Source organism: Dipodomys ordii, unplaced genomic scaffold (genome assembly GCF_000151885.1).
Source record: "Dipodomys ordii isolate 6190 unplaced genomic scaffold, Dord_2.0 Scaffold42, whole genome shotgun sequence".
NCBI classification, from domain to species: Eukaryota; Metazoa; Chordata; class Mammalia; order Rodentia; family Heteromyidae; genus Dipodomys; species Dipodomys ordii.
Window position 1 is genome coordinate 4178366 of NW_012267258.1, and position 26740 is coordinate 4205105.

Consider the following 26740-nt stretch of genomic DNA (forward strand, 5'->3'; position numbering starts at 1 on the left):
CCCCTGCAGAGAGCTTCTGCTCCTGCCCAGCCTCACACAGACCAGCCTGGCCTGGGACTGTCTTCCTGCTCTAGAAGGTACCTGCCTGGAATGTGGTTTCTCAGGGCTTCCAGGCTTCCTCCTCCTCTTGAAGCAAACTTGACCTTCACCTCACAGAACCCTGGAGCCCTTGGACACGGAAGGAGGTGCTCGCTCCATGCTCAATAGCTTTCTGCCTCCTGTTTCCAGCCTACCCAGTGAATCCCCAGAACACTTCCCCCTGCGTAAGACAGGTGAGCTGGATGGACAGGTGCCGGGAGCCTTTCGTGGAGATTAGGTACAGACAGAACTTCTGGTTTCAGTGAGAATGAACAAGGCTGAGCTGGGCTGATCCTGAGCCATCAGCTCAGCACAGGGGCTCTTCCATCTCTTACCTTTACCTGCTGATTGAGAGAGACAGATAGAGGGAGAGAAAGGGAGAGAGAGAGAGAGATGGGGGGGATTAGAGAGGACAGAGAAGCGAAGCGAGGCTGGCATGTAGCCTGAGACAGCCTCGGACCTCCCCACAGTGTCTGAGCCCAACTTGAAACTGCGCTACAAGCCCAAGAAGTCTCTGGAGCGACGCAAGAACCCACTGCTCCGTAAGGAGAGCGCCCCACCCAGCCTTCGGAGGAGAAATGCAGAGACCCTTGGAGGTGAGGGCCATCCTCGCAGGGATTGCATTCATGTTACCTTGGCTGGGCTTGTCCCTTCAAGACCTCTCCTGGGGCCATTGTGTCCACCAAGGGGCGGGGGGAGGGTGGGGTCAATGAAGGCTGAAACCCAATCCCCTGCTCAGTTGGCTATGCTAATATTTGCCCAGAAAAGAAAAGAAAAGAAAAACCTTGTAATACCTCTGCAGAGGTGCTGTGGGCTAGTAGGCAAGGGGCTGTATCTGGGTTTCCTGCACAAGGGGGGCTTGGCTGCACCTCCTGGCCACCCACGGCCCCCTAACTATGCGTCCCTTTCTCCCCCAACCCTCAGACTCCTCCCCCAGTAGTAGCAGCACACCTGCATCGGGGTGCAGCTCCCCTAATGACAGCGAGCATGGTCCCACCCCCGTCCTGGGCTCAGAGGTAAGGCCTTTCGGGGCCTGGGTTTTCTTTATTCCAGCAAATGGCCACACCAGCCTGGGGCTGTATGTAGGGCTTGGGCAGCCCCCCTACCAGGGCCTTCTGGGTCTTCTAGGGATGGGGTTCTGGGGGTTATAGTGCTGGGACCGGTGACCCGTGACCCTGCTCCCCATGGCAGGCGCTCTTGGGCCAGAGGCTGCGGCTGCAGGAGACTTCTCTGGCCCCGTTTGCCTTGCCGACAGTGTCCTTGCTGCCTGCAATCACGCTGGGGCTGCCCGCCCCTGCCAGGGTGAGTGGCTGGGGCATCTCTCCCCAACTTCAAGCTCCTCCGGCTTCTTTCCTGTCCCATCACCTTCCCTGTCTGCTGCCGGGATTTTCTCTCTGCTACTGATGTGTCCCTGCCTCTCTCCCAGGCTGATGGTGACCGCAGGACCCATTCGACGCTGGGCCCTCGAGGTCCAGTCTTGGGGAGCCCCCATGCTCCCCTCTTCCTGCACCATGGTCTGGAACCCGAGGCTGGGGGCACCCTGCCTTCTTGCCTGCAGCCCATTCTCCTCCTGGATCCTTCGGTGTCTCACACCCACCTGCTAACTAGTGAGTCCCACTGCTTCCCCTAGAGAGGGGCTGGGTTCCTGCACCCTAGCAAGCTCGGGGAAGGATCCATCCTACCATCCCCACCTTTGCCTTCATCCTAAGCCCTTGTCCTCCTTCTGTAGTTCCCTGTGGCTTCTTCATCATGTCCCATTCCATTCTCTACAGTGCCTGGGCTTGGGCCCCTGCCCTTCCACTTTGCCCAGTCCTTACTGACAACGGAACGGCTTTCTGGCTCGGGCCTCCACCGGCCACTGGGCCGGACCCGCTCAGAGCCCCTACCCCCTAGTGCCCACCCATTGTTGGGACCTCTGCAGCCACATCCGGAACGGCTCCAACCTGATGTCCAGGTGATCAAGGTGAGGGGAAAGGGGAGATACAGAAGGGGTACTTTAACTGGGCCCCTCTGGCCTGAAAAAAGAAGGGTGGAGGGTCTTAGGGTGGCTAGATTCTGCAGGGCAAGATAGAGAAGGTGGAATTCTAGCAAGTTGAGGGTCTCCCTACCCAGCCCTATTTCTCCCCTACTCCCTCTCTCCATCTGGGCTTCTCAGCCAGGTATCTCCCCTCCCTAGAGGCCAGCCAAGCCCAGTGAGAAGCCCCGACTGCGACAGATCCCCTCGGCGGAGGACCTAGAGACAGATGGTGGGGGAATGGGACAGGTGGTGGATGACAGCCTGGAATTCAGGGATCCGAGCCATGGGCAGCCTGAGGGCAGAGGCCCTGTTCCTCTCCAGCAGCACCAGCAGGTATGGCTATACCCAGGTGCCCCTCAGCAAGTAAAGTCAGAAGACCTGAGGCTTAGCATAAGGTGGGATGGGAGGAAGATAGGTCCTCAATGCAGGGAGACAATTCAAGAACCCTGGTTGCTCTGGTAGATCCTGGGCAGGGTGGAACAGTGTTCCTTGCCCAGTCATGAGGTTGGCTTTTCACAAAGCTGAGCACGTTTCCTAGCCTATACAGATAGGATACCTTTGAATGACAGAACCTCTGGAATCTGAGCTCTGCAAGTAAGGGGTGGGCAGGGATGTTGCTTCTGAGGGCTGTAAGAGGAAGCATTATTCTATCTCCCTGGTCTATAAGTTGATGTCTTTTCCCCACTCTATTTCTATCTACATCTTCCCTGTCTGCATCTCTGAGCTCAGGCTAGCCTCATAACCCTCCTGCTTTGGCCTTCCAAGTGCTGGGATTTTAAGTGTATAACATCACATGTGGTTACATTGGATTTATTCATTCGTTCATTTAGTGCTGGTACTGGTGCTTGAACTCAAGCTCTTGCTCACGCTTATGACTGGTGCTCTACACTTTCAGCTATAACTTGATTTCTGGCTTTTTTTTTTTTTTTGGTGCCAGTTCTTGTCCTTAAACTCAGGGCCTAGGGGCCTAGAGCTTTTTTGCTCAAGACTAGCACTGTACCACATGAGCCGCAGCTCTTCTGGCTTTTTTGGTAGTTAATTGGGGATGGTCTCATAGACTTTCTGCCTCGATTGGTTTTGAACCATGATCCTCAGATCTCAGCCTTCTGGGTAGCTAGGATCACAGGCATGAGCCACCTACATCCAGCTACTTCGGGCTTTTTGGTGGTTAATTGGAGATAAAAGTTTCATGGAGCTTAGTGCCAGTGGCTCACGCCTATAACCCTAGCTACTCAGGTGGCTGAGATCTGAGGATCATGGGTCAAAGCCAGCCTGAGCACGAAAGGCTATGAGACTCTTATCTCCAATTAACCACCAAAAAACTGGAAGTGGCACTGTGGCTCAAGTGGTAGAGTTCTCGCCTTGAGCTGAAGAGCTGAGGGACATTGCCCAGGCCCAGAGTTCAAGCCTCATGACCACCCTCTCCTCCCCCAAAATAAAAGTTTCATTGACTTTCTTGCCCAAGCTGGCTTCAAACCATGATCCTCAGTTCTCAGCCTCCTGAGTAGCTAGGATTATAGGTGTGATCCACTAGCAAGCATTTCCTCTGTATATAAAGAACAGCCTTATTAGATTAGGGCCTACCCTAAGCACCTCATTATAACTTGGTTACCACTGCAAAGATGAGGAATCTTTCATTATTTCTAAATAGGGTCACTTTCGGAGGTCTTGGCGTGTGAATTTGACAGACATTTCCACTATAACAATATGCTAACTGCCTACATGTGTGTAGTAACTCACACAGTGCCCCATGTTCCCCCATGTGGTAGTTGGTCCTTAGAGATGAGATCCTAATCGGAGTGGAGCCCAGGAAACTGTAGAGGTATGGGGTAGTCAGTCTGGACGTATGTCTTCAAGGAGGCCCCTGAGTCAGGGGACTCAGAGTCAAAGAGCCAGAGCCGAGATAGAAAGCACAAAAATTTGGGTGCATCCTCCAATCTGTCTGGAAAAGCTAACTTACCTAGAGGCTTTCAAGATCTTGGACAGAAGCAGGTGGAACAGATCGCGGACACCTGATACGAAAGCCCCTGTTTCCTGTAGGCATTGCTTTGGGAACATCAACAGCTGTCCGGGAAGCCCTCCCGGGGGAGCGCCGGCGACTCAGTGCTTCTTCCTCTGGGCCAGGGAGGACACCGGCTCCTGTCCAGGACTCAGTCTTCCCCAGCTGCACCTGCTTCACTGCTGACCCCAGAGCCCGCAGGTCAGGCTGGAGTTCTCACCAGCTCAGAGACCCCCCCCAGGACCCTGCCCTTCACCACAGGTGAGACCACAGCAGAGGCAGGAGGAAAGAGCTTGAGGCCTGCGTCTATGTCTGTATATGCTGTGGCCTGGGATAGCTTTAAACCTCACAGGGTAGTTTCTGGGAATTATGGGATGCCTTCAGTGCCCATGGACAGGTGGTACTCTTTAACAAAGGTGTCAAGCATGTGGCTAAATAGCAAGCTGACAATCAGACCAGGATAGGAATTCAAGTCTCCTGCCCATGTGTGTGTGTGGGGGGGGGCATGTGCGCATGGGGGGGGGGAGAGGGAGAGCAGTTAATTTGCTTCTAAAGAGCTCGGAAGTACTTTAGAAATTTAGGGAAAAAATATGAAAAATGCGTAGGAATCCAATAAAAGTTCCCAATCAATATTCTATCACCCAGAAGTTTCTATCTTAAATTCTATTCATATTTCCCCTTTCTTCCTTTTTTCATCTTCCTCTTTCCATCCTCTTCCCTCTCTCTCTTCCTCCCTCCCTCTATTCTACCTTCCTTTCCTCCCTCCCGCCTTTCCTTCTTTCCTGGGCTTGAACTCAAAGCCTCCCTCTCTCTTATAGCTAGCACTCTACCACTTGAGCCACACCTCCAATTCAGCATTTTTTTTTGCCAGTCCTGAGCTCAGGCCTCTCCCTGAGCCTCTATTTGCTCAAGGCTAGTGCTCTACCACTTGAGCTGCAATACCACTTGGGGCTTTTTCTGAGTAATTTATTGGAGATAAGAGTCACAGATTTTCTGACTGGGCTGGCTTTGAACTGCTAGCTTCAGATCTTAGCCTCCTGAGTAGCCTCTGGCACCTGTCTCAATTTAGCATTTTGCTGGTCAATTAGAGATAAAGTCTCATGGATTTTTCTGCCTGGGCTGGCTCCAAACTTTGCTCCTCAGATCTCAGCGTCCTGAATAGCTCGGATTACCAGTGTTGAGCCATTTTGCCTGGCTGAATTCTTGTCTTTCATTACAGTATTTTATTTTTTGATTATTTGGATGGCAAGTTGTTACTTATTTCTCCTTATTTTGATTTCTGTATGCACAAGTCTTTCTTCATAACTGGCGTTATTCTTCTTAAAAAGAGTGGCAATAGTTGGGTGCCAGAGGTACACACCTGTAATTCTAGCTTGCAAAGAGGCTAGGAGATGGGGATTGTGGTTTGAAGCCAGCCTGGGCAGGGAAATCTGTGAGACTCTTATCTCTAGTGAATCACCCAAAAGCTGGAAATAGTGTTGTGACTCAAGCAGTAGAGAGCTAACTATGAGCACAAAAGCTCAGGGACAGTGCTCAGGTCCTGGGTTCAAGCTCCAAGAGTGGCACTAAAAGTAAACAAACAAACAAATAAATAAATAAATAAGAGAGGCATTTGGATTCAAATGGTCTGAGCCTTCTGAAGGCCCTTGGAGTTATAGGCCACACTCCTACCTCAAGCTCCTATGCCATAGTATTTACATTTAGCCTTTGCAATCCACACTCAAGCTCCTATGGCATAGTATTTACATTTAGCCTTTGCACCCACTTCTGTATCCCTTAAATCTTCTCTGGATATAGTCCCTACTACAATGCAAATGCTATGCAAAGAGCTGCCATGCTTTGTACATATTGTTTCAGGACTAATGACAAGGGAAGCAAAGAAACAAATGAATTTTTATCCCTCTTGAGTATTTTCTATATGCAAACTTGGGAAAGCCAGCTAGTCAGTCTCCTGAACTCCATTTGCCTTATCACACTAACCCAGTGGCATTGTGGGCTTCTCATCTCCCTGACATTGTTTCTCTTTGCCCTCTCCTGTGGATTGGTCACACCCAGAAGGACAAGCCAGGTGTTGGGCCTTGTATTTAGGGTCTGAGTCCTGGAGGACACAAGAGGTGTGTTGTCAGAAAGGTGGCCAAGTGCTGCCTAAGGCCACCTGGACAAGCATGTGGGCATGCGCAGGACTGGGGCTCTGCGGGGTAGTCAGGGAATTACAGGCCCATGAGGGATGAAAGGGGTGTGGGCCATGCTGTACCTGGCTCCAGGTGGTGGGTCTCTGTGGGTGTTAGCCAGGTCAGGGGGTCTCCCCAGGTCCCGGTTGTGACCTCTGCTCCTGGCAGGGCTAGTCTACGACTCAGTAATGCTGAAGCACCAGTGTTCCTGCGGAGAAAACAGCAGACATCCAGAGCATGCTGGCCGCATCCAGAGCATCTGGTCCCGGCTGCAGGAGCGAGGTCTCCGAAGCCAGTGTGAGGTGAGAGGGCAGGGTGGGGGGCAGTGGGAGCCGGGGAGGTTAAGGTGATGAGAAGGAGGCCCTGTGTGTGAGGGAGAGGTGAGAAGGGAGGATGAGGTAATAGAAGGACAGGCGGGATCATGGGCTCAGGAGCTCTGTGGGCCCCTTCCTCAGTGTCTCCGGGGTCGCAAAGCCTCCTTGGAGGAGTTACAGTCAGTCCACTCGGAGAGGCACGTGCTCCTCTACGGTACCAACCCACTCAGCCGCCTCAAACTGGATAACAGGAAGCTGTCAGGTAGGGGATGGATGGATACTTGCCTCCGAATCTCCATGGATACACATCTCAGCTGCTCCCAGCCAGACTCACGCCAGCTTGCTGCCTTCATCCCTCTGCTCCCCTCCTCCACCTCTCCCCACACCCTGCTCTCCCTACACCCCTACTTGACCTCCTTCTCAGGGCTCTTCCCTGCTCCTGGTCAGGCTGGGCCAAGAGCCTCCACATTCATTCAGCCTTGGTGTCTCTCCAAAGGGCTTCTAGCACAGCAGATGTTCGTGATGCTGCCCTGTGGTGCGGTTGGGGTAAGTCTGCCCGGGGATCCCCAGTGGGCATTGCCAAGGGCTCTTGGCTTTCTTCCCTTTGGTTCTCCCAGGCCCAGCCCCTTTCTGCCTGTGTGCTTTGTTCTGCCAGATCAAGTAGTAGGCTAGGGATTTTTCCCAGGATGCCTCTCTGCTGGCTAAAAGCTCCTAGGGGACAGATATATCCTAAGCCCATCCCTCCCTCCACCCCCCCCCCCCCACCAATGTGGATCTCAGTGCCTCACACTTAGAAGAAGGTATTTAGTATATGTTGAGTGAGGCACCAAGAGGAGAGCCAAGGCAGAGGTTCAGATCATTTCCCTTTATAAGACTCTAGTAGTCAGCCCATTTCATGATGGCTCCCAGGTTGCTCTGGCTGCCCAGGGGTGGGTTCTCACACAATTAAGGTGACCTCTGCCTGGTTCCCAGATCTTGTACTGCCTGGCTTGGGGGCTGTGGTGGTACTCCAGGTGGCCTTGAAGATCCAAGGTTTTCCTGCCCTGGACATAGCAGCCCCCCTCTCCTCAGCCCTACAGGTTGACTCACCCCTGCTCTGTCAGGGTGGGTTTTCTGCACCTCTTTGACATGGTAGTTCTCTGCCTCAGAGGTTCCTGTAATGGTACCAAGCAAGGTGGACACCAGGGATGGAGGCCGAGTTCAGGAGGGAAACATAGGAGCTCTAGTGGAGTAGGGGGGGGTTGTTTGGGAGCCAATCAATGCCCAGTTCACAACTCCCCATTTTCTTGCCACTTTCTGGTTTTTCCAACTGTGTTGCTTCTGTTTTCTCCTCCCTCCTCTCCCTTCTCTGTCCCTTTCTCTTTCTCTCTCTCTCTCCAGCCTCTTGCGACTCTCTCTGCCTTCCTCGCCTCTCTCGGTTCGCCTCGCCCTCCCCATCTCCCCATCATGCCCCCCCGGCCCCTCCCTAGCCTTGAGGCCCAGGGACTGGGTTTGGGGGGCCTCCCAGCCTGGGCTAGGGGCCCCGAGTGGAAGACAGTGGTGCAGACGGCCCCTCCAGCTCCGACCGTCCCGCAGGGCCTGAGCAGAGTCAGCTGGGGCTTAACAACCCCCCTCCAGGCCCAAACCCCAATCCTGCCCAGGTAACGCCATGCCCCCCTCCCCTGACTGGGGAGGCAGGTGTGATGCTGCCGGCAGAGTGCTGGCCACAAATGGGCTGGTACCGGGAAGGAAAAGTCCTGCTGGGATTGGGGACACAGGAGGCCTTGCCTTTGGGCGGTGGGGCACTGGGGAGGCAGCACTGTCTGCCCAGCTCCCTGCCCCTGGGGTCCTGGCCATAGGGTGGGTACCACTGCTCTGGGTACCAGCTCCTGTGCAAAGCCTTGGCTGATGCCGGCCTTGACTCTGGTTCCTACAGGTGGACACTGACACCATCTGGAATGAGCTACATTCCTCCAATGCAGCCCGCTGGGCTGCTGGCAGTGTCACCGACCTCGCCTTCAAAGTGGCTTCTCGAGAGCTAAAGGTACACAGGACACATGCTGTCTCTCATATGTGGAAAGTTAGATTGAAATTGTAACTGTATGTGTGTGTATAGGGTCCTAGGCACATATGCACAAGCCTGTTCACTGAAGTGTGGGATATGCAAGGGGGGATTCCAGTGGTGAGTGAAGTCAGTGGAGGTAGGGAAGACAAGGAGAGAAAAGGTGGGCAAATACAGTCATAATATTCAGTGCACATATGTGGAAATGGAGCGAGATAGATTGGGTGGGGTTGGGAGAGATGGGGGAGAAGGATGGAATGAGTGACATTGATCAAGATGCATTAACTGACATTTTGAATAGAAACCCCTTTGTACAACTACATAAGGATAATAAATAGAAATCAAATGAAAAAAATCTTAGGAAAAAAAATACATATAAGAGGTTTGCGTTGATCACAAGCAAGCCTAAAGGAAGTGCAGGGTAGGGCCGTGGGCTCCAGACCTCCAAGCCCAGCTCTCTCATTCCTCATCGATACTGCACAGTGTTTGCACAGAAAAATCCAGAGTTCTAGGGACTAGGGTGAGGTTTGAGCCTGAGGCTTGCATTACCTGGTTAGTCAAGCCACTGTGCCCCTGGGTACTTGGTGTCTTAGAGACATTTAAGGGCTGGGGCATGGTTCAAATGGCGAAACACTACCAGGTGCTGGTAGCTCATGCCTGTAATCCTAGCTACTCAGAAGACAGATTTGAAAATCAAGGTTCGAAGCCAACATGGGCAGGAAATTCTATGAGACTCTTATCTCCAGTTAACCATTAATCCAGAAGTAGAGCTATTGCTCAAATGCTAGAGTATTAACCTTGAGTAAAGGTTGGACAAATGGGATTGCATGAAATTGCTTCTGCATGGCAAAAGACATAGCTAGCAAGATCAATAGAAAACCCATGGATTGGGAGAAGATCTTTACTAGTCATACAATGGACAAGGGTCTCATATCTAAAATATACCTGGAACTCAAAAAATTAAATCCCTGAACAACAAATCCTCAAAGAAACAACTGCCCAACAAATAAGTGGGCTAAAGACTTACAGAGAAACTTCTCTGAAGAGGAAAGAAGGATGGCCAATAGACACATGAAGAAATGCTCAACCTCCCTAGCCATAAAAGAAACGCAAATCAAAACAACATTGAGATACTACCTCACCCCAGTTAGAATGACTATAATCAAGAACTCTAATAACAACAGATGCTGGAGGGGATGTGGACAGAAGGGAACCTTACTGCATTGTTGGTGGGAGTGTAAACTTGTTCAACCACTTTGGAAAGTAGTATGGAGGTTCCTCAAAAGACTCCACATAGAGCTCCCCTATACCCAGCAATCCCACTTTTGGGCATTTACCCAAATGTTCACAAACAAGACCACACTAAAGCTACCAGCACAACTATGTTTATTGCAGCATTATTTACTATAGCTAAGATATGGAACCAACCCAGATGCCCCTCAGTAGATGAATGGATCAAGAAAATGTGGTATATATACACAATGGAATTCTATGCCTCCATCAGAAAGAATGACATTGCCCCATTTGTTAGGAAATGGAAAGGCTTGGAAAAAATTATATTAAGTGAAGTAAGCCAGGCCCAAAGAAACATAGGCCCCATGGTTTCCCTTATTTGCAATAACTAGTATATGTCTGAGACAAACAGAAACTGTCAGATAAGTTGATGCTAGGCGAAATGAACCCCAAGATAAGGACTCAAATGTTTTTTTTCTTTCTTGCTATTGTTTCTAACATATTTATAAGATGATTTCTTTGTTGCTTTGTATATCCCTCCCCCATGTATAACTCCTGCTTTCACTGTATTTGATGTAGGTATAATTTGTGGAGGGGAAGGGAAAACCAAATTGTTTAAATAGGGATACAGGTGGACTCATTGCAACAATGAGATGTACAAGACGTTATGTCGAAAAACGAACTTTACAACTTTGGTGTGGGAAGGGGATGGGTAGAGATGGGAAGGAGAAACAAAGGAGGAGGCAACAATGCTTGATAAGAAATGTACTCATTACCTTGCCCATGTAATTGTAACCCCTCTGTATGGTATTTTCACAATAAAAAAGAAAAGCTCAGGAACCCAGCACCCAGGCCCCGAGTTAAAGCTCAGCACCATCTCTCTCTGTCTCTGTCTCTCTTTCTCTTTCTTTCTCCCTCTTCCTCTCTCTGTCTTTCTCTGTCTCTCTTTCTCTGTCTCTGTCTCTCTCTCTCTCTGTCCGTCTGTTTGTCTGTCTGTCTCTCTCTCTCTCTCTCACACACATACACACACATACACACACAAATGGTAGAGAACTTGTTTAGTAAGCTCAAGGCCCTAGGTTTGAATCCCATTACCACCAAGAAAATGAAAAGATACTACTAGTGTCATTGAAGACATGCTGCATGGCTGTAGGTATATTGCTGCCATCTCCAGAGCTCCTAAGTGGCATGTCAGCTCCCTCCTGCCAACAGGGGCAGTGTGGATTGGAGCCATGGTCTGAACTAAGCACTTTATGGAGTCTGACGACTCCATTTTTTTAAGATCTTATGGCCCAAGGCAGGTACAGTGGCCTCAGTGTCAGAGTCCTTGACAGCACTGTAATCTGGAGCAGAGCCTTGGTTTTGTTCTGTTTTTGTTTGCCAGTACTGGGATTAAACCCAAGGCCTGACACTTGCTAGATTGGCCACAGTTCCACTTTTGGCTGTTTGGTAGTTAATTAATAAGAGAGAGGCTCATGGACTTTCCTGCCCAAGGCCTGGCTTTCAGCTAAGAGCCTCAGATCTCAGCCTCCTGAATAGCTAGGATCACAGGTATGAGCCACTGGCTCCCAGCTTCCAGCCCTTTGTGCATTAGTTACTTTTTTAAACTATAACTTTATTGTTAGTATGAAGGTATTTTACAGAGGTGTGCATTACTTGTTTTTGAGACAGCATCTTGTTTTTTGCCTGGGCCCAACCTGGGCTATGATCTTCTTCCTTGTCACTGGGGATGGCAGGCATGTGTCACCAGGCCGAGCTGTGGTTAAGATGGAATCTTGCAAACATCTTTTCATCCAGGCTGACCCCAGCTTGGAGATGAGAAGATGATGAAACCTGGAGTGTATAAAGTACTCATCAGCATAGGGCCAGGCACACGTGTGTGTGTGTGTGTGTGTGTTTTTACAAAACAGCCAGTAGTTGTCATCATTGTTAAGGTGATTACAGTCAAAACACACCAGCAAAGAACACTTAGCATGGAGACAGACTGAACACTTGCACACACTGGTACTGGGCCTCGAACTTAGTGCCTGCGTGCTGTCTCAGCTTTTTTTTTTTTTAATATTTTTTATTGTTGCGATAAAGTTGATGTGCAGAGCAGTTACAGTTACATAAGTCAGGTAAAGAGTACATTTATTTTTGGACCATGTCACCCCTTCCTGCCCTCTTTCCCAGTGTTTCCCTCCCATTCCCACCCACAAGTTGTATAGTATAGTTCATTTTCCACATAGTGTCTAGTGAGTACCACTGCTATATTTGTTTCCCTGAAGTTTTTTTGCTCAAGATGAACATTCTACCACTTGAGCCATAGCTTTACCTCTGGCTTTTTGGTGGTTAATTAAGAGATAAGAATCTCATGGACTTTTCTGCTCAGGCTGGCTTTGAATCTCGATCCTCAGATCTCAGCCTCCTGAGTAGCTAGGATTACAGTCATTTTTTTTTTCTCCTTTCCAGAACGGTTTTGCTGTGGTACGGCCCCCGGGACACCATGCTGATCATTCCACAGCCATGTAAGACCTTAAAAGGATGAGGGGATGGAGGAGAGGAACCCCAGAGCCTTTCTGTAGGCTGAGGAGGCTTCTGGGTGGGGGAGTAAGGGACTGCCGAGGTGGGGTGTGGAGGAGGGATGGAGTGGCAGGCCCCTCTCTCCTTCTCTCAGGGGCTTCTGCTTCTTCAACTCGGTGGCCATCGCCTGCCGGCAGCTGCAACAGCAGGGCAAAGCCCGCAGGATCCTCATTGTAGACTGGGTAGGTCCTTCTTCCTGGTACCTTCAGAAATGTACAAAGAGCTAGGCACTGGTAACTCACGCCTGTAATCTTAGCTACTCAGGAGGCTGAGATTTGAGGATCATGGTTCGAAGCCAGCCCAGGCAGGAAAGTCTGAGAGACTCTTACCTCCAATTAACCACTAGAAAGTAGGAAGCTGGATTTGTGGCTCAAGTGGTAGAGAGCTAGCCTTGAACAAAATAGCTTAAGATTAGTGTCCAGGCCCTGAGTTCAAGCCCTAGGATTGGCACACAACACGCACACACACACACACACACACACACATACACACACACAAATACATGCATAAAGAGCCCTGAGCTGGTCTTAGAGATGTGGCTCCATCTATCAGGTCTGTGCCTCAGTTTTCTCTTGTGAAGCACAGAGCTGATGGGAGGCCCAGTGGATAGGGGGTGTGGGAAGCTGTTCACCAGAGCAGAATCCTGAAGGGGGTAGGAGCTCTCATTGTCTTGGGCTCTTCGTTGAGCAATTCTAATAATTATAATAACAATCCAGAGACAGTTTTATGTCTGAACTTGATGGTAGCCCATTTCATAGATAAGGATAGAGAGTAAATAACTAATAACGTGGAGATTAAATAACATGGACACTTACTTTGAGAGTGAGACTGGGATTTGAACTCAGGCCATTAGCTCTAGAGTATAAATATTTAGCTACTAAACAGTATCTGATCTGCATTGAAAGCTATGAAATACTTTTTTTTTTTGGTGCCAATACCGGAACTTAAACTGTGGAACTGAACATTGTTCCTTAGTTTTTTTCATTCAAGGGTGACACTCTGATATTTAAGCCACAGCTCCACTTCCGGCTTTTTGCTAGTTAAACGAGAGATTAAGAGTCTCATGCACATAAGCAAAAAGAAAAAATGCCGGAAGTGCGCTGTGGCTCAAGTGGTAGAGTGCTAGCCTTGAGCTGAAGAGCTGAGGGACAGCGCCCAGGCCCAGAGTTCAGGCCCCACGACCAGATCCCCCTCCCCCCAAAAAAAGAGTCTCATGGATTTTTTCTGCTGTTACTGGCTTCAAACTGCAATGCTTAGCTAGGATTACCAGCATGAGCCACTGGCACAAAGTAAAAAGGACATTTCTAAGGACAAATTGAGATCGGTAGGGAAAATTTGCACATTTGGACCCATGCATGATCTTTTAAGACAAAGGCAGGGCCCAGCTCTTTCAGGGACAGGGGGAAGGGAGTGCATCTGGGCCTCACATACCGTACACTGTCCCTCTGTAGCTGAGCTTGGTTTCTTGAGCATCTGCATGACTTCATGATGAAGATGTAGCAGAAGTGCCCCTGACTTGTGTGATTCTGGATACCACATGGCACCGTCCCACCCACCCATGCTCTCACATGACCCTAATCACTGTGACTCACCTCCTCACAGATTGGGGTGCCTCTATTTTAGGAGCTCATGTTACAGTCATTCCCATGTACCGAGGAACTCTGTATCTATCATAACTAGGTAGATAGATAGATGAAGTAGATAGATTATAGATAGATGGCCAGATAGATGATAGATGGGTAGTCACATAGATGATAGATAGATAGATAGATAGATAGATAGATAGATAGATAGATAGATAGATAGACTCTAGACATGAGATTTGAATGGGGAGAGAGGAGACAGTATCTTTCCATATGGGAAGATGAGGCTCATAGCGAGACAGTGGATTATTATTATTTTTTTTTTTGGGTCCGGTCATGGCCTGAACTCTGGGCCTGGGCATTGTCCGTCAGCTCTTCAGCTCAAGGCTAGCGCTCTACCACTTGAGCCAGAGCGCCACTTTTTTCTTTTTTTGCTTATGTGGTGCTGAGGAATCGAACCCAGGGCCTCGAGCATGCAAGGCAAGCGCTCTACCACTGAGCCACCTTCCCAGCCTGAGACAGTGGATTATTTAGGACCACTCAACCATATGGCTGTAGGAACCCCAGTTTCTTGACCTCACAATATGCACAACGGTTATTGACCTTGAAGCCCACCCTCCCTCCCCCTCCCAACCCTGGCATTTTGGTGCCAGTACAGGGACTTGAACTCAGGACCTAGGTGCTGTCCCTGTGCTTTTTCCACTCAAGGCTGGCACGCTGCCACTTGCGCTACAACTCCACTTCTGGCTTTTGGGTGGTTAATTGGAGATAAGAGTCTCTCAGATTTTCCTGCCCAGTCTAGCTTCAAGGCAGGATCCTCAGATCTCAACTTTCTGAGCAGTAGCTAGGGTTACAGATATGAGCCATCAAGGCCTGGCTTTGAAACCCTTCTTATATGTCCTGGCTTCTATCTATCCTCTTCTGGACCTGCCCACCACCTGGCTAGGATGTTCACCATGGAAACGGCACCCAACAGACCTTCTACCAGGACCCCAACGTGCTCTACATCTCCCTGCATCGCCATGATGATGGCAACTTCTTCCCAGGCAGTGGGGCCGTGGATGAGGTAACATGAAGCCGAGCCTGCATCTGCCAGCCCCATTGACTCTCCCGTACACTCACTCTGCCCTTCCCAGTGAGCAGCTGTATGATCACGGGCAGATCACTTTGCCTCTGTGGTATTTCCGTTTCCCTTTGGAAGCGTAGAGGCTGGATGTACTGGCGCTGTAGTGCTGGTCTCTGGAGGCTCTCCTTATGCTCTTTTTGCACCCTATTTTCCAGGTGGGGACTGGCAGTGGTGAGGGCTTCAATGTCAATGTGGCCTGGGCCGGGGGCCTGGATCCCCCTGTGGGGGACCCTGAGTACCTAGCTGCCTTCAGGTAAGTGCTTTTGGGGACCAGAGGAGACCATCCAGCAAGGCCACACCTTCCTGCCCCGCTTTCCCTCACCCCGAGTTGGAGATGGTTACTAGACTTGGTAGTCAGTGAGAAGTGAAGGCCTATACAAGAAGAAGAAAGTTGCCAGGTGTTGGTGGCTCACATCTGTAATCCTAGGCTGAGAGCTGAGGATTGCGGTTCAAAGCCAGGCTGGGCAGAAAAGTCAATGAGACTTTTGTCTCCAGTTAATCAGAAAAAAAAATCAACAACTGGAAGTGGAGCTATAGTTCAAGTGATAGAGTGCCAGCTGTGAGTGAAAAAGTTAATTGAGAATACGAGGCTCTGAGTTCAAGCCTTAGTGCTTGAAAAAAGAGAAAGCCAAAATGTGCTTTATAACGTCACATGATATCAAGATCCAATCTAGGCCAGGTGCTGGTGGCTTATGCCTGTAATCCTAGCTACTCAGGAAGTTGAGATCTGAGGATTGCAGTTGAAAGCCAGCCAGGGCAAAGAAAGTCCATGAGACTCTGGTCTCCAATTAACCACCAGAAAATCGGAAATGGTACTGCGGCCCAAGTGGTAGAACACTTGCCTTGAGCTGAAGAGCTGAGGGACAGTGCCCAGGCCCATGACCAAAGCGGGGACAGGGAATGCAGTACTATAGAGACTGATTGCAAGACAAAGTGGACAAAGCTGCCATATGTATTTAGCATCTGGGAGGAGTTGGGCCTTAAGCAAGAGAGATGAAACTTGTCCTTAAATTATGCCTATCATCAGCCAGATGATGGTGGCTCATGCTTGTAATCCTAGCTACTCAGGATGCTGAGCTCTGAGGATTGTAGTTTGAAGTCAGCCCAGACAGGAAAGTCTGTGAGACTCGTCTCCAATTAGCTACCAAAAAAAAGTTGGAAATAGTGCTATGGCTCAAGTGATAAAGTGCTAGCTTTGAGCAAAAAAAACTTAGGGATGGCATCCAGACCCTGAGTTCACTCCCTAGGACTGGCACCAAAAAAACAATAAAAAAAAATGTCTATGGTGGAGGAGTTACTTCAAAAACCAGTCTAGGAGGAGCTCTAGGCTGTGCTCAAGAGCCCTTTCCTCCTTACCCCCATTCTCTGGGGGACTGGGAACCCTAGAATTTGATCTGCAAACTGTAGTCTCCACAAATACTAATTGTACAAGAGTCCTGGATGGTCTTTTGGTGGTTGCTGGCATCCATGCCCCTTGCCTAGGACTTTAAAGAACATAAAAGTGCACCTCAGCTTTGGCAAGAGGAAGATAAGAGGGTGGAGCTTGGTGGCCCATGACTCAACTAGTCCAGGTCCCATACAGTAGAGTCAACTTAGTCCAATGCACTCAGTGTTTCTGGTCTCTGAGGAGAGCACATGGGTGGGCAGCCAAGGTCATGGAGGTCTAAGGAATCTTCTCACCTGCTGGCAGATGGGGCATCTTGGAGCCCTGAGAGCAGATGGCCCCTTTCCCTGCAAGTTGACAGGAAGGAGCACAGGGCGGGGGGGGGGTCCTTGGTCTATGCATGGGCCACCCTGTGCCATGTGGTGACCCCTTTTTCTCCTGGAACCCTCAGGTTAGTGGTGATGCCCATCGCCCGAGAGTTCTCTCCCGATCTGGTCCTGGTGTCTGCTGGGTTTGATGCTGCTGAGGGTCACCCTGCCCCGCTGGGTGGCTACCATGTCTCTGCCAAATGTAAGGGGGCCCCCCGCTGAAGGGGAAGTGTCAGGAACGGCAGCTAACCTGCAGAAGGATGAGGAGGCATGGCCCAAATCCATAGGGGAAGGGAACAGTGGCTGGCCCACTGCTGAATGAGAAGCCTGAAGTACCGCAGTGAGAATCCTCTGGCATCCCCAGCCTGGCAAGGTCCAGGCCTCTTTCCCAGTACCAAGTCAGTTCACCAGAGAAGCCCGATCAGGCCCCTGGGACGTAGGTAGAAGCTTCGTTCTAGAATTTCCCACCTTGTCCTGTGATTTTTCAGACTAGGCTGGTGGCTCTTGAAGGGGGAGGGGCAAGGGAGAACAGAGGGTACCCCAAACTCCCTGGGCCACAGGAGCACAGACAAAAAGAGGTAGAATGGCCCCAGTGGAAAACACTCAGACTGGAGTTAATGCCTGGGTTTGAGTCTTACCTAGCCCTGTCATTTGGGCAAGACCTTTAATTTCCCTGAGCCAGAGACAGGTTTTTGCATGGAATCCAATGGCCTTAAAGTCACTGTTTCCGAGGACGAAGCAAGCAGGGGAAGTAATAGGGGTATGGATAGGTCTGCTTTTTCCTCCTAACCCCCTTGTATCTGTTTAGGCTTTGGGTACATGACGCAGCAGCTGATGAACTTGGCAGGAGGCGCGGTGGTGCTGGCCTTGGAGGGTGGCCATGACCTCACAGCCATCTGTGATGCCTCCGAAGCCTGTGTAGCTGCTCTTCTGGGCAACAAGGTGAGCTGCCCTGCCCCCACCCGTGCGGCTGCGGCAGTAGGTGAGACGGGCTCCCATAGGTCTGCCCCAAAGAGCAGGCAGATAGATGGGCTGGGATGGGCTTGGCCTGAGCGGGAGACGGGAAGGGAAGGCATGGGAACTGAAATTCGGTGGCCACCAGAGATTGCCTTCCTAGGTCAAGGTTACTATGGCCAATGCCTTCTGAGCTCACAGAGCCCGTGGCGCTTGCCTACTGATGCTAGAGGGTTGCGGCCTTTTTAGGGGAGAGAACGAAGCCTGTGGGTCCCTGAGAAACTGAGGGGCTGTTTTCTGTAGGTGGATCCTCTTGCAGAAGAAGGCTGGAAGCAGAAACCCAACCTCAACGCCATCCGCTCTCTGGAAGCTGTGATCCGAGTACACAGTGAGTTCTGGGCCCAACTTGGGGACCAACATCAGGGGCTCATTGGTCCTCAGCGGGTAGAGGCTAGCTGCTAAGTTTGTAATCAGATCCCATGAGTCACCCCAGCAGTAATGATGAGCCAGCCCCACCCCAAAGTGTAACCTCTGAACTTTCCAGATGGTCCCATAAGACAGTGGGCCTCCTTGACGCAAGAACTAGAGGCAAGTCTTGATATTCAGGCCTTTTGGCAAATGAGGACTGCTTTGCGTCTCTCCCTTCAGGACTGGCCCCAGGCAGCGCTGTGCTTGCAGCAGGGCTGTGTCTTAGAATACCCCACTGAAAAAAGAGTCCACGTTCGGGGCAGGTGTTGGAGGCTCACACCTGTAATCCTAGCTACTCAGGAGGCTGTACTCTGAGGATTATGTTTTGAAGCCAGGGAAAGGAAAGTTGGTGAGCCTCTTATCTCCAATTAACCACCAGGAAGCGAGAAATGGTGCTGTGATTCAAAGTGGTAGAGCACTAGCCTTGAGCAAAAGAGCTTAGGGGTAGCACCCAGGCCCTGAGTTCAAGCCCCATGATCAAAAGAAGAGCCCACATTTGGAAAGCACTTTGAAATCTCAACTTGAACTTAGTATTTGTTGTATGCTCTATGTAAAGTCTGGTGATATATTCTAGAGATACGGAAAGAAAGTAGGTCACTCTATCAAGTGCATGTGACCAACTAGACCTATATAGGATATTCCATGGTCCAGATGAGCTATGGGAATAAGCCTTCTACCTCCCCTTTCTTTCTTCTATTTAGTTATTTTTGTGGTGCTGGGATCAAACCCAAGACCTTGTGCTTACGGGCAAGCACTCTACCATTGAACTATACTCTCAACCCTTGTTAATGCTGTTGGTTGTGGTGATTTCTAGAATGTGAACTCTGTGAACCCAGGACCTCTTGCTAGACAAGGGCTCTACCACTTGAGCTATATCCTCAGTCTAGTCATAGAGCTTGACCTCAGGACCTGGGCTTTTTTTTTTCCCCCCTCAAGGCTAGTGTTCTACCACTTTGAGTTACAACTGTACTTCCAGATGGTTAATTAGAGTTAAGAGTCTCATGGGCTTTCCTGCCCTGGCTGACTTTGAACCGCTATCCTCAGCTCTCAGCCTCCTGAGTAGCTAGGATTACAGGCATGGGATGCCAGCACCCAGTTCCAATTCAGGTTTTTTTGTTTTGGGTGGTGGTACTGAGCTTGAACTCAGGGCCTGGGTGCTGTCCCTTAGTTTTTTCTTTTTTTTCTTTCTTTTTATCTCCCTTCTTCCTTCCTTCCTTCCTAACTTCCTTCCTTTCTCTTTCCTTCTCTTTCTTTCTTTCTCTTTCTTTTCCTTCCTTTCTTTTTTCTTTTCTCTTCTTTTTGTGCCAGTCCTGGGGCTTGAACTCAGAGCCAGGGCACTACCCTCAGCTTTTTTTGCTCAAGCCACAGCTACACTTCCAGTTGTTGCTATATCTGGTAGTTAACTAGAGATAAGAGTCTCTCATACTTTCTTGCCTGGGCTGGCTTTGAACCCCTATCCTCAGGTCTCAGCCTCCTGAGTAGCTAGGATTACAGGCATGAGCCACCGTTGCCCAGCTGGTCCCTTAGCTTTTTTGCTCAAGGCTGGCACTCTACCACTTAATCCAATCTTCACTTCCAGCTGTTTGCTGGTTATTAGAGATAAGAGTCACATGGACTTTTCCTGCCCCAGGCTGGCTTCAAACCATGATTTTAAGATCTAAGCCTTCTGAGTAGCTAGGATCACAAGCATGAATCACCAGCATCTAGCCAGTTGTTTTCATTTTATTTTTTTGAGACAGGATCTAATTTTTTTTGGAGGGGGGGGGTCTGGTCCTGGGGGCCTGAACTCTGGGTCTGGGAGCTGTCCCTCAGCTCTTCAGCTCAAGGCTAGCTCGCTACCACTTGAGCCATAGCACCACTTCCGGCTTTTTTTTTTCTGCTTATGTGGTGCTGAGGAATCGAACCCAGGGCCTCATGCATGCAAGGCAAGCGCTCTACCACTGAGCCACCTTCTCAGCCCCACAGGATCTCATTTTATTACTCTGCCTGGCTTCATACTCAATATGTAGCCCAGGTTGGCCTCTAACTTTAGAACTTCCTGCCTCGGCCTCCCAAATGCTAGGATTATAGGCATGTACAACCACACCTAGCTCACATGTGAAGATCATGTGAGTGAGACCTTGTGCTCCAGAAGGCCAGGGCTCAGGAATGTGTGAGCAAATTTGATCCAGACTCAGTGCAGGGCAAAGAGGCTCCCTAGTCCTCACATCCCCACACTTATGGGAGTGGCTCGAGGTAGTCTTTCAGGCAAATGAGACAGCAGAATGGCCCAGCACCCCCCGCCCCCAGCATTACAATGTCAAACCTGTTCTGCCAGCTGTTCAGGGCGGTAGGCAGGGAGGGGCAGGCTAGGAGAGGGTGCACTGAGGAGAGCTGACCCCAAGCGTAGGGCACGCCCACTGTTCTTGGACTCTGGGCCTGAATCTCCAGCCTCAGTATCCGGTATAAGATGCAGGGTCAAAGGGTTTTTTTTCTAACCTTTCTGACCTTGCTTCTTACCCTAGGTAAATACTGGGGTTGCATGCAGCGCTTGGCTTCCTGTCCAGATTCCTGGTGGCCCAGGGTACCAGGGGCTGATGCAGAAGTGGAGGCCGTGACTGCACTGGCTTCCCTCTCCGTGGGCATCCTGACTGAAGACAGGTAATGCCAGAGGTAGAGCTTTGGGGGTCCACGAGCTCCCCAACCTCTCCTATTCTCCTGACTTGAAGATCCCAGAGCCTGACTCTGTGCAACCATACTAATTCTCTTCAGGCTTCCTAACCAGGAATGTGGGGGTAACCCCACTAAGACCCCGTGTGAAGCTTCTGGTCCACCAGCATCCTACCCTTGTGTGTCCTCCAGGCCCTCAGAGCAGCTGGTAGAAGAGGAAGAGCCGATGAATCTCTAGGCTTCAGCGTCATCAGCCTTCTCTTTGGACTCGGCTCTCTTCACCTCTGCTACCAGCCCTGTTTCCTGGTCTTCAGAGATCTTGCGGGCAGGTAGTCAGGACCAGAGACCAGCCTGCCTTACAGTCACCCAGGGAGCTGGAGGAGGCCCCTAGCTCTGGGATGGGGGTCAGAAAGGACCCTGAGAGGAGGCAGGCTGCGCAACAGGCCCCAGCAGAGTGTCCCCTCCCATGTGGAGGCCTCTAGCTGTGGCCTCCATCCCTCAGGACTGCACTGAGGACTGGCTCAGGTGGGCTCACCTTTAACCACTATTCTTGGCTCTGCAGACCCTAGACTTTGCACACAGCCCCAGGCTCCACGCAGAAATGTGAACTTGGCCCTTCCTGGGTTTGGTGGGGGGGGGGGACTGGGGGAGCAGAGGAGGAGCCAAGGGATCCCTGGAGTGCCAGGGGAGTTCCTCCTGTCACCTGTTTCCTCGAATGCCTCTAGAAGCTTCCCTGCACCAATGGGCTCTGAGCCGCTCTGTCACTGTGAGAACAGTCACCTGCAGGCCTCTGATCTGGTCACTGCCCTGCTGGGGACCCCCCCCCCCTTTGTGGACCATCTCAGTGCCCTGGTGTAGACAGGTGCTTCCTGACCCCATGGTGCCAAACCTTCATCTCCCCCCCCCTCAGAAGCACAGCATGACCCTCCCCCCAGGGGGAATCCCTGGTCACTGTCTATCCCCCCCTCCATGAGCCTTCTGTTTTCTGGGGTCTCCCCCACCCCAGCTCTGACTTTTGCCCCACATAGGACTAGCATGGCTGAGAGGAAGAGGGTGGGTGAGTAGACACAGATGTGGGGGAGGGGAGGCTGTCCCCTCAGTCTTTAAGGCTTTTGGAGTCCGGAACCTGGGGCTAAGAAGAGTGTGTGTGTGTGTGTGTGCGAGTGCGAATGTGTGCGAGAATGTGTGTATGTGTGTGTGTCTAACTCCCTCAGGACCCACAATACCCTGTGTACGTATGCATGTTTTTGTAAAAAAGAAAAAAGTGGAAAAAATCTGAACAATAAATGTTTTATTTGCTCTAATGTCTCTGTGAAAGTGTCTCCTGGGTGTGAAGCGGCACCATCCATACAGGCTGCGTTGCATGACCTGTGCCTTTGGATGAGGGACAAGGCTAGGCGGGGCTCAGCCCCTCCTGTAGCCGCTGCTCAGAGTACACCCTTGCCACCCCTGCCCCTGCCTTTCTCTCTGGGAGAGACGAAGGCAGTGATAATAACTGAGCGGCCCAAGGAGGCGGAAGGGAACATAGGGCTTATTCAACCAAGCACCTCAAAGGATCATGAAATCACCGCACCTGGACTTAAATTCTAGCTGGGAGCCGAGTTTAGTCTCATCACCTCCAGGGGGCCTCTGGGTATCAATAGAAGGTTCTAGAAGTGGACACTGTTTTCTGTTTGCTTTCTGCTTTCCTGTGGCATGGCTTCTTAAGCACGTACTGAGCCAGGAAGAGTGGGTGAGACAAGTTGGGACAAGTATGCCCAGCGTGAGCAGTGAGGCTCCAGGGCCTGCCTTGCTGGTTTTGCCTGCCAGGCTTTGCCAGTCTCTCATTCGCATAGTCCTGGATCTGAGCCCTGAGCAGCCTGACAGAGGTGGAGGGAAGAGGGGCTTCAGATGCTGAATCTTTTGGGGGGTTGTTAGGGTGGTGCTTGTGGGTATCCTAACCCTGGCTGGGCAGAGCAGGGAGCCCAGGAAAGAACTGAGCTAGAGCCACTATATTTCTGGTGCTGAGCAGCTCTAGCGCTGGTAGATAGACCCTACCCCTGCCCTCCCGAGTGCAATTTAGCAAAATGGTTTATTGAGATAGCTTAAGGACTTACCCTTCCCTGCCCATCATTCCCCACAATTTGCTCCCAAGTTTCCTACTTCCCCAAGAAAACAACCTGAAAGCTGTCTGATACAAATGCCCACTGTATTTCTGCTAAGGTGACAGATAAGGCAGAGCTAGGGGCGGGACAAGTAGAAAAGGAGTAGATGTGCAAAATGGCAGCCTGAAGAAAGAGATGGGGATAACACACACCATGGAGTTAGGGGAGCCCCAGGGTCGGGGAAGAAAAGCACAAGTTGTCCTTCATGAGGGAAAAGGCTTTTCTTTTTTAAAGATCAAACCTCTAGTTGAAGGGTGGTAAGCTGGGCTGGTGTGTGTCCCCTTCGCTCAAAAGCCTTTCTGGGAGCAGGAATGCACTTGCTATGGTCCTTCGGTTAGCCTCATTTGGAGGGTGCTCAGGTGTGTGGACTTGTGACACACAGACAGACCGGCCCTAGACCAGATCTGAGTGGAAGGATGGGAGTAGGGACCCAGAACTCTCCATTCAACTCTTCTCCCTTGAGGACAGGGCCACAGGTCACCTTTCTGAGACATGACTTTAACTACATGGCCTTTGGGGATAACAGAATGCAAGGGAGGGGGCTGAGAGGCCTCTTAGAGGTTCCTCACTTGACCTGAACACCCCAGTTTCTCACTCCAGCCTCAGTGAGTGTGCCTGGGGCAGCAGGGATCAAACCTGTCCTTAGCCAGAGGTCCAGACTTCAGAGTCTTATCCCCTCTCTCTTCACTCCATTGCTCTGGCCTGACTTACAAAGTGCTGATCAATCCACCGGAATGGATCTAAGCTGCCTTCCAGCTAGGCTGAGGAGCTATTTGTGAGAACCCCCTCCACTACACCAGTCTCCCCCCCCCACCCCTGCAAAGGAGATATATAGACAGTTTCCTCGGAAACTGTAGTGGTCCTCTTGTGTATCTTCTGCCACAGTTCTGGGGTCTCCAGGGCATGGCGGGGGTGGGGGGTAGGCCCACTTGATGTCTCAGGGGCTGAGTTCAGGTCCTCAGGTCCCCCCCAGGCCACAGTGATCTCAGTTCCTGGGTCAGAAATCACTGAGGATGCTGATGTCGGCAAAGTCAGCCCGGTAGCGGTGGGCATAGAGGCTGAGCAGGAAGGCCCACTTGAAGGATATGAAACTCCACACGCAGGAGAGGTAGTAGCTGCTGGGATCCAGGAGGCCTACCAAAGGGAAGGGGGCAGTGGTTACTGGAGAGGCCCATCCTTGACCCAAAGCCAGGGCCACCCTCCTGACATAGTACCCCTTCCATCTCCTGGCTGGTGAGGCAGTCTTCCAGAGACTGGAGCAGGATGTGAGTTTGAGCATATCCCAGAGTTTGGGGGCTGCAAGTCATGGGAGGCAAGGGAAGGTCAGGGCTGGCCAGACACAGGTCTGTACCATCTACTGCCTTTCTGTTTTGTTTGTGCTCATCCTGAGGCTTGCATTCAGGGTCTAGGTGTTGTTCCCGAGCTTTTTTTTGCTAAAGATTAGTGCTTTACCACTTGGGCCACAGTTCCACTTCCAGCTTTTTTGGTGCTTAATTGGAGATGAGAGTCTCACAGACTTTCTTGCCTGGGCTAACTTCGAACTGTGATGATCTTCAGATCTCAGCCTCCCAAGTAGCTAAGCTTAGAGGTGTGAGTCACCAGTGCCCAGCCCACTCTACCTTTGTGACAAGTACCCCAAGTGACTTCAACTTGCATCAGACTACACAGGGGGTCTGGAGAAGGGCCTCTGGGTACTTCCTGTCATAGCCGCCAGAGGGCACTCTCCTCTCAGAGCTAGGCAGAGACTAAACGATACCAATCATTCTCGGGATTGCTGACACAGGCCATGCTCCGTGTCCAGTAGGTCCTACTAATTCTCATTGCCTATCTTAGGGGGTGGAGACTGATTCTCTCTATTTTATCAGTAAGATCAAATGTTTTCTCTAGCTCCTTGAACATAAGCTGGTGTGTGTGTGTGTGTGTGTGTGTGTGTGTGGCAGGTGTACAAGAGCCTTCAGGGAATGCTTCCTCCCGGCAGCGTCCCTCCCCCATGCTCTTACTCTGATGCTGGGTGATGGCCAATGTAAGAAAGGTGCAGAAGGCAGCGACGGAGACAGCTGAGAAGAGAATGCCCACGAAGAAGAAGCCACGTAGCCCCTTGAGCCAGGTCCTCCAGTAATCCTGCAGGTACATCACGTGAGTGACCAGGACCCACAGGGCCAGCACACCTGTGGGAACAGACTTGCTCAGCGGGACGCAGCCACCTCCCACCTACCGGGCTGCAGTCCCCTCTCCTCCCTGCCTGAGCCCAGCTGCTGGGGATCCCAGGTCCACCAGGCCAGACTTGTTTTCATGAAAACATGGAGGAGACTGTCCCTTGTCATTCTACTTCATGACTGCAGAGTGGTGCCTTCCCTGGAGTTTGACCTCATGTCCCAAATGCAGCGCATGAGACTCAAAGCTGCCTTCTAAAAAGCAAGACAAAAGAGATTTGTGAGAACTATGTCCCTCTTCTCCTTAATGTATGTGTGTGTGTGTGTGTGTGTGTGTACATGCCTGCACACTAGCACTGGAGCTTGAATTTTTTTTTTTTTTGGCTGTGTTTGTCTTTACTTTTACTTAACTCCTGGTAGACTATGAAAACAGATCAATTGGCTTAATTTTGTGATTATTTTTACTTCCCACTTCCTGCTTGATCACACAATTCTTTTGGTTACAATTTTTTTTTTTTTTTTTTGCCAGTCCTAGGGCTTGAACTCTGGGCTTGGGCGCTGTCCCTGAGCCTCTTTGTGCTCAAGGCTAGCGCTCTACCACTTGAACCACAGCACCACTTCTGGCTTTTTCTGAGTAGTTCATTGAACCTTTCCTGTGTGGGCTGGCTGAGACCTGTGATCCTCAGATCTCAGCCTCCTGAGTTTGCTCAGCTTTTTCTGCTCAAGGCTGGTTCATGCTCTTATCACTTGAGCTACACCTATACTTCCCGCTTTTGTTTGTCTGATGTTTGTTTGGTTTTTTGGTTGGAGGCTGGTCCTCAAACTCAGTTCCTGGCGCTTTCACCCACTGGCTAGCATTCTGCCAACTGAGCCATAACTCCAACCCCTACTTCCAGTTTCTTTTTGGTGAACTGGATAAGAGTCTCACAGATGTGTCCATCCCAGCTGGCTTCAAACCTCAATCCTCAGATTTCAGCCTTCTGAGTAGCTAGGATTATAGGAATAGCCCAGCACTTGGCTCCTAATTGATTTGTGTATTTATTAAACATAAGCATCTTTCCCCCAAATATTACTTTTAATATGGCCTTTAAAATGCTTAAGATGTTCTTGTTTTTAATTTTGAATCTGTCTGTCCTCAGGGACCTCAGCCTTTCAAGTTTTGAGGCCTGTGGCTGAGCTCTGGCAGCAGAGCTCTTCCCAAATTCTGGATTGCTCTTCAGGATGAGGAAGCCCAGCCCCAGCCCTCCCAGGACCACCCAGCACCAAGTGACCTTCTTGCTCTTTGCTACATGTTAGGCCCTTCCCTCTAGCTGGCAGCAAAGGGCAAGCCAGCATCCCCAGCATCCTCTGGGCCTGGTGGGTACTTGCTCAGGCTAACAGCTGCTCTCCGCCAGTACAATAGGACAGAATTCAACTCTTGGTGCCTGGCAGTGCCTGCTCACATAGCTCAAGCAGTGGAACAAATACCAGGCCCATTGGCAAGGGCTGGAGCAGGG

At 50.7% G+C, this 26740-nt stretch overlaps 2 protein-coding genes across 5 annotated transcripts in view; one reads left to right on the forward strand and one right to left on the reverse strand.

Annotated features, from left to right (window-relative positions):
- The window catches only part of Hdac7 (histone deacetylase 7), a 47343-nt gene extending 25098 nt beyond the window's left edge, over positions 1-22245 (forward strand). The window contains exons 6-26 of one of the 4 annotated variants that reach the window (XM_013018802.1): positions 157-272; positions 549-674; positions 1003-1094; positions 1270-1380; positions 1505-1685; positions 1851-2041; positions 2255-2428; positions 4136-4355; positions 6434-6567; positions 6721-6841; positions 7076-7125; positions 8495-8602; positions 12305-12360; positions 12510-12597; positions 14945-15064; positions 15280-15377; positions 16960-17078; positions 17685-17818; positions 18134-18218; positions 20803-20938; positions 21140-22245. In XM_013018802.1, the coding sequence (XP_012874256.1) occupies positions 157-272; positions 549-674; positions 1003-1094; positions 1270-1380; positions 1505-1685; positions 1851-2041; positions 2255-2428; positions 4136-4355; positions 6434-6567; positions 6721-6841; positions 7076-7125; positions 8495-8602; positions 12305-12360; positions 12510-12597; positions 14945-15064; positions 15280-15377; positions 16960-17078; positions 17685-17818; positions 18134-18218; positions 20803-20938; positions 21140-21185 (2506 nt within the window). In that variant the 3' untranslated portion in view covers positions 21186-22245. The remainder of the gene's footprint in view (positions 1-156; positions 273-548; positions 675-1002; positions 1095-1269; positions 1381-1504; positions 1686-1850; positions 2042-2254; positions 2429-4135; positions 4356-6433; positions 6568-6720; positions 6842-7075; positions 7126-8494; positions 8603-12304; positions 12361-12509; positions 12598-14944; positions 15065-15279; positions 15378-16959; positions 17079-17684; positions 17819-18133; positions 18219-20802; positions 20939-21139) is intronic. The other 3 variants (XM_013018804.1, XM_013018803.1, XM_013018805.1) reach the window with 3 other exon arrangements.
- Positions 22246-22461: 216 nt separating this feature from the next.
- Slc48a1 (solute carrier family 48 (heme transporter), member 1) lies at positions 22462-25490 on the reverse strand. The gene is made up of 2 exons (XM_013018806.1): positions 25092-25490; positions 22462-24225 (listed from the first exon to the last, which is right to left on the reverse strand). Exons 1-2 carry the CDS (start codon positions 25222-25224, stop codon positions 24089-24091), a joined length of 270 nt encoding a protein of 89 aa, XP_012874260.1. The 5' UTR covers positions 25225-25490; the 3' UTR covers positions 22462-24088.
- Between the last annotated feature and the right edge of the window lie 1250 nt (positions 25491-26740).

Bases quoted from the DNA above. Each gene is read 5' to 3' on its own strand.
- Slc48a1 (XM_013018806.1), bottom strand. From the start codon at position 25,224: ATGTACCTGCAGGATTACTGGAGGACCTGGCTCAAGGGGCTACGTGGC. The intron at 24,226-25,091 runs GTAAGAGCATGG...TCCCTTTGGTAG, and splicing joins GGCCATCACCCAGCATCAGA to GCCTCCTGGATCCCAGCAGC.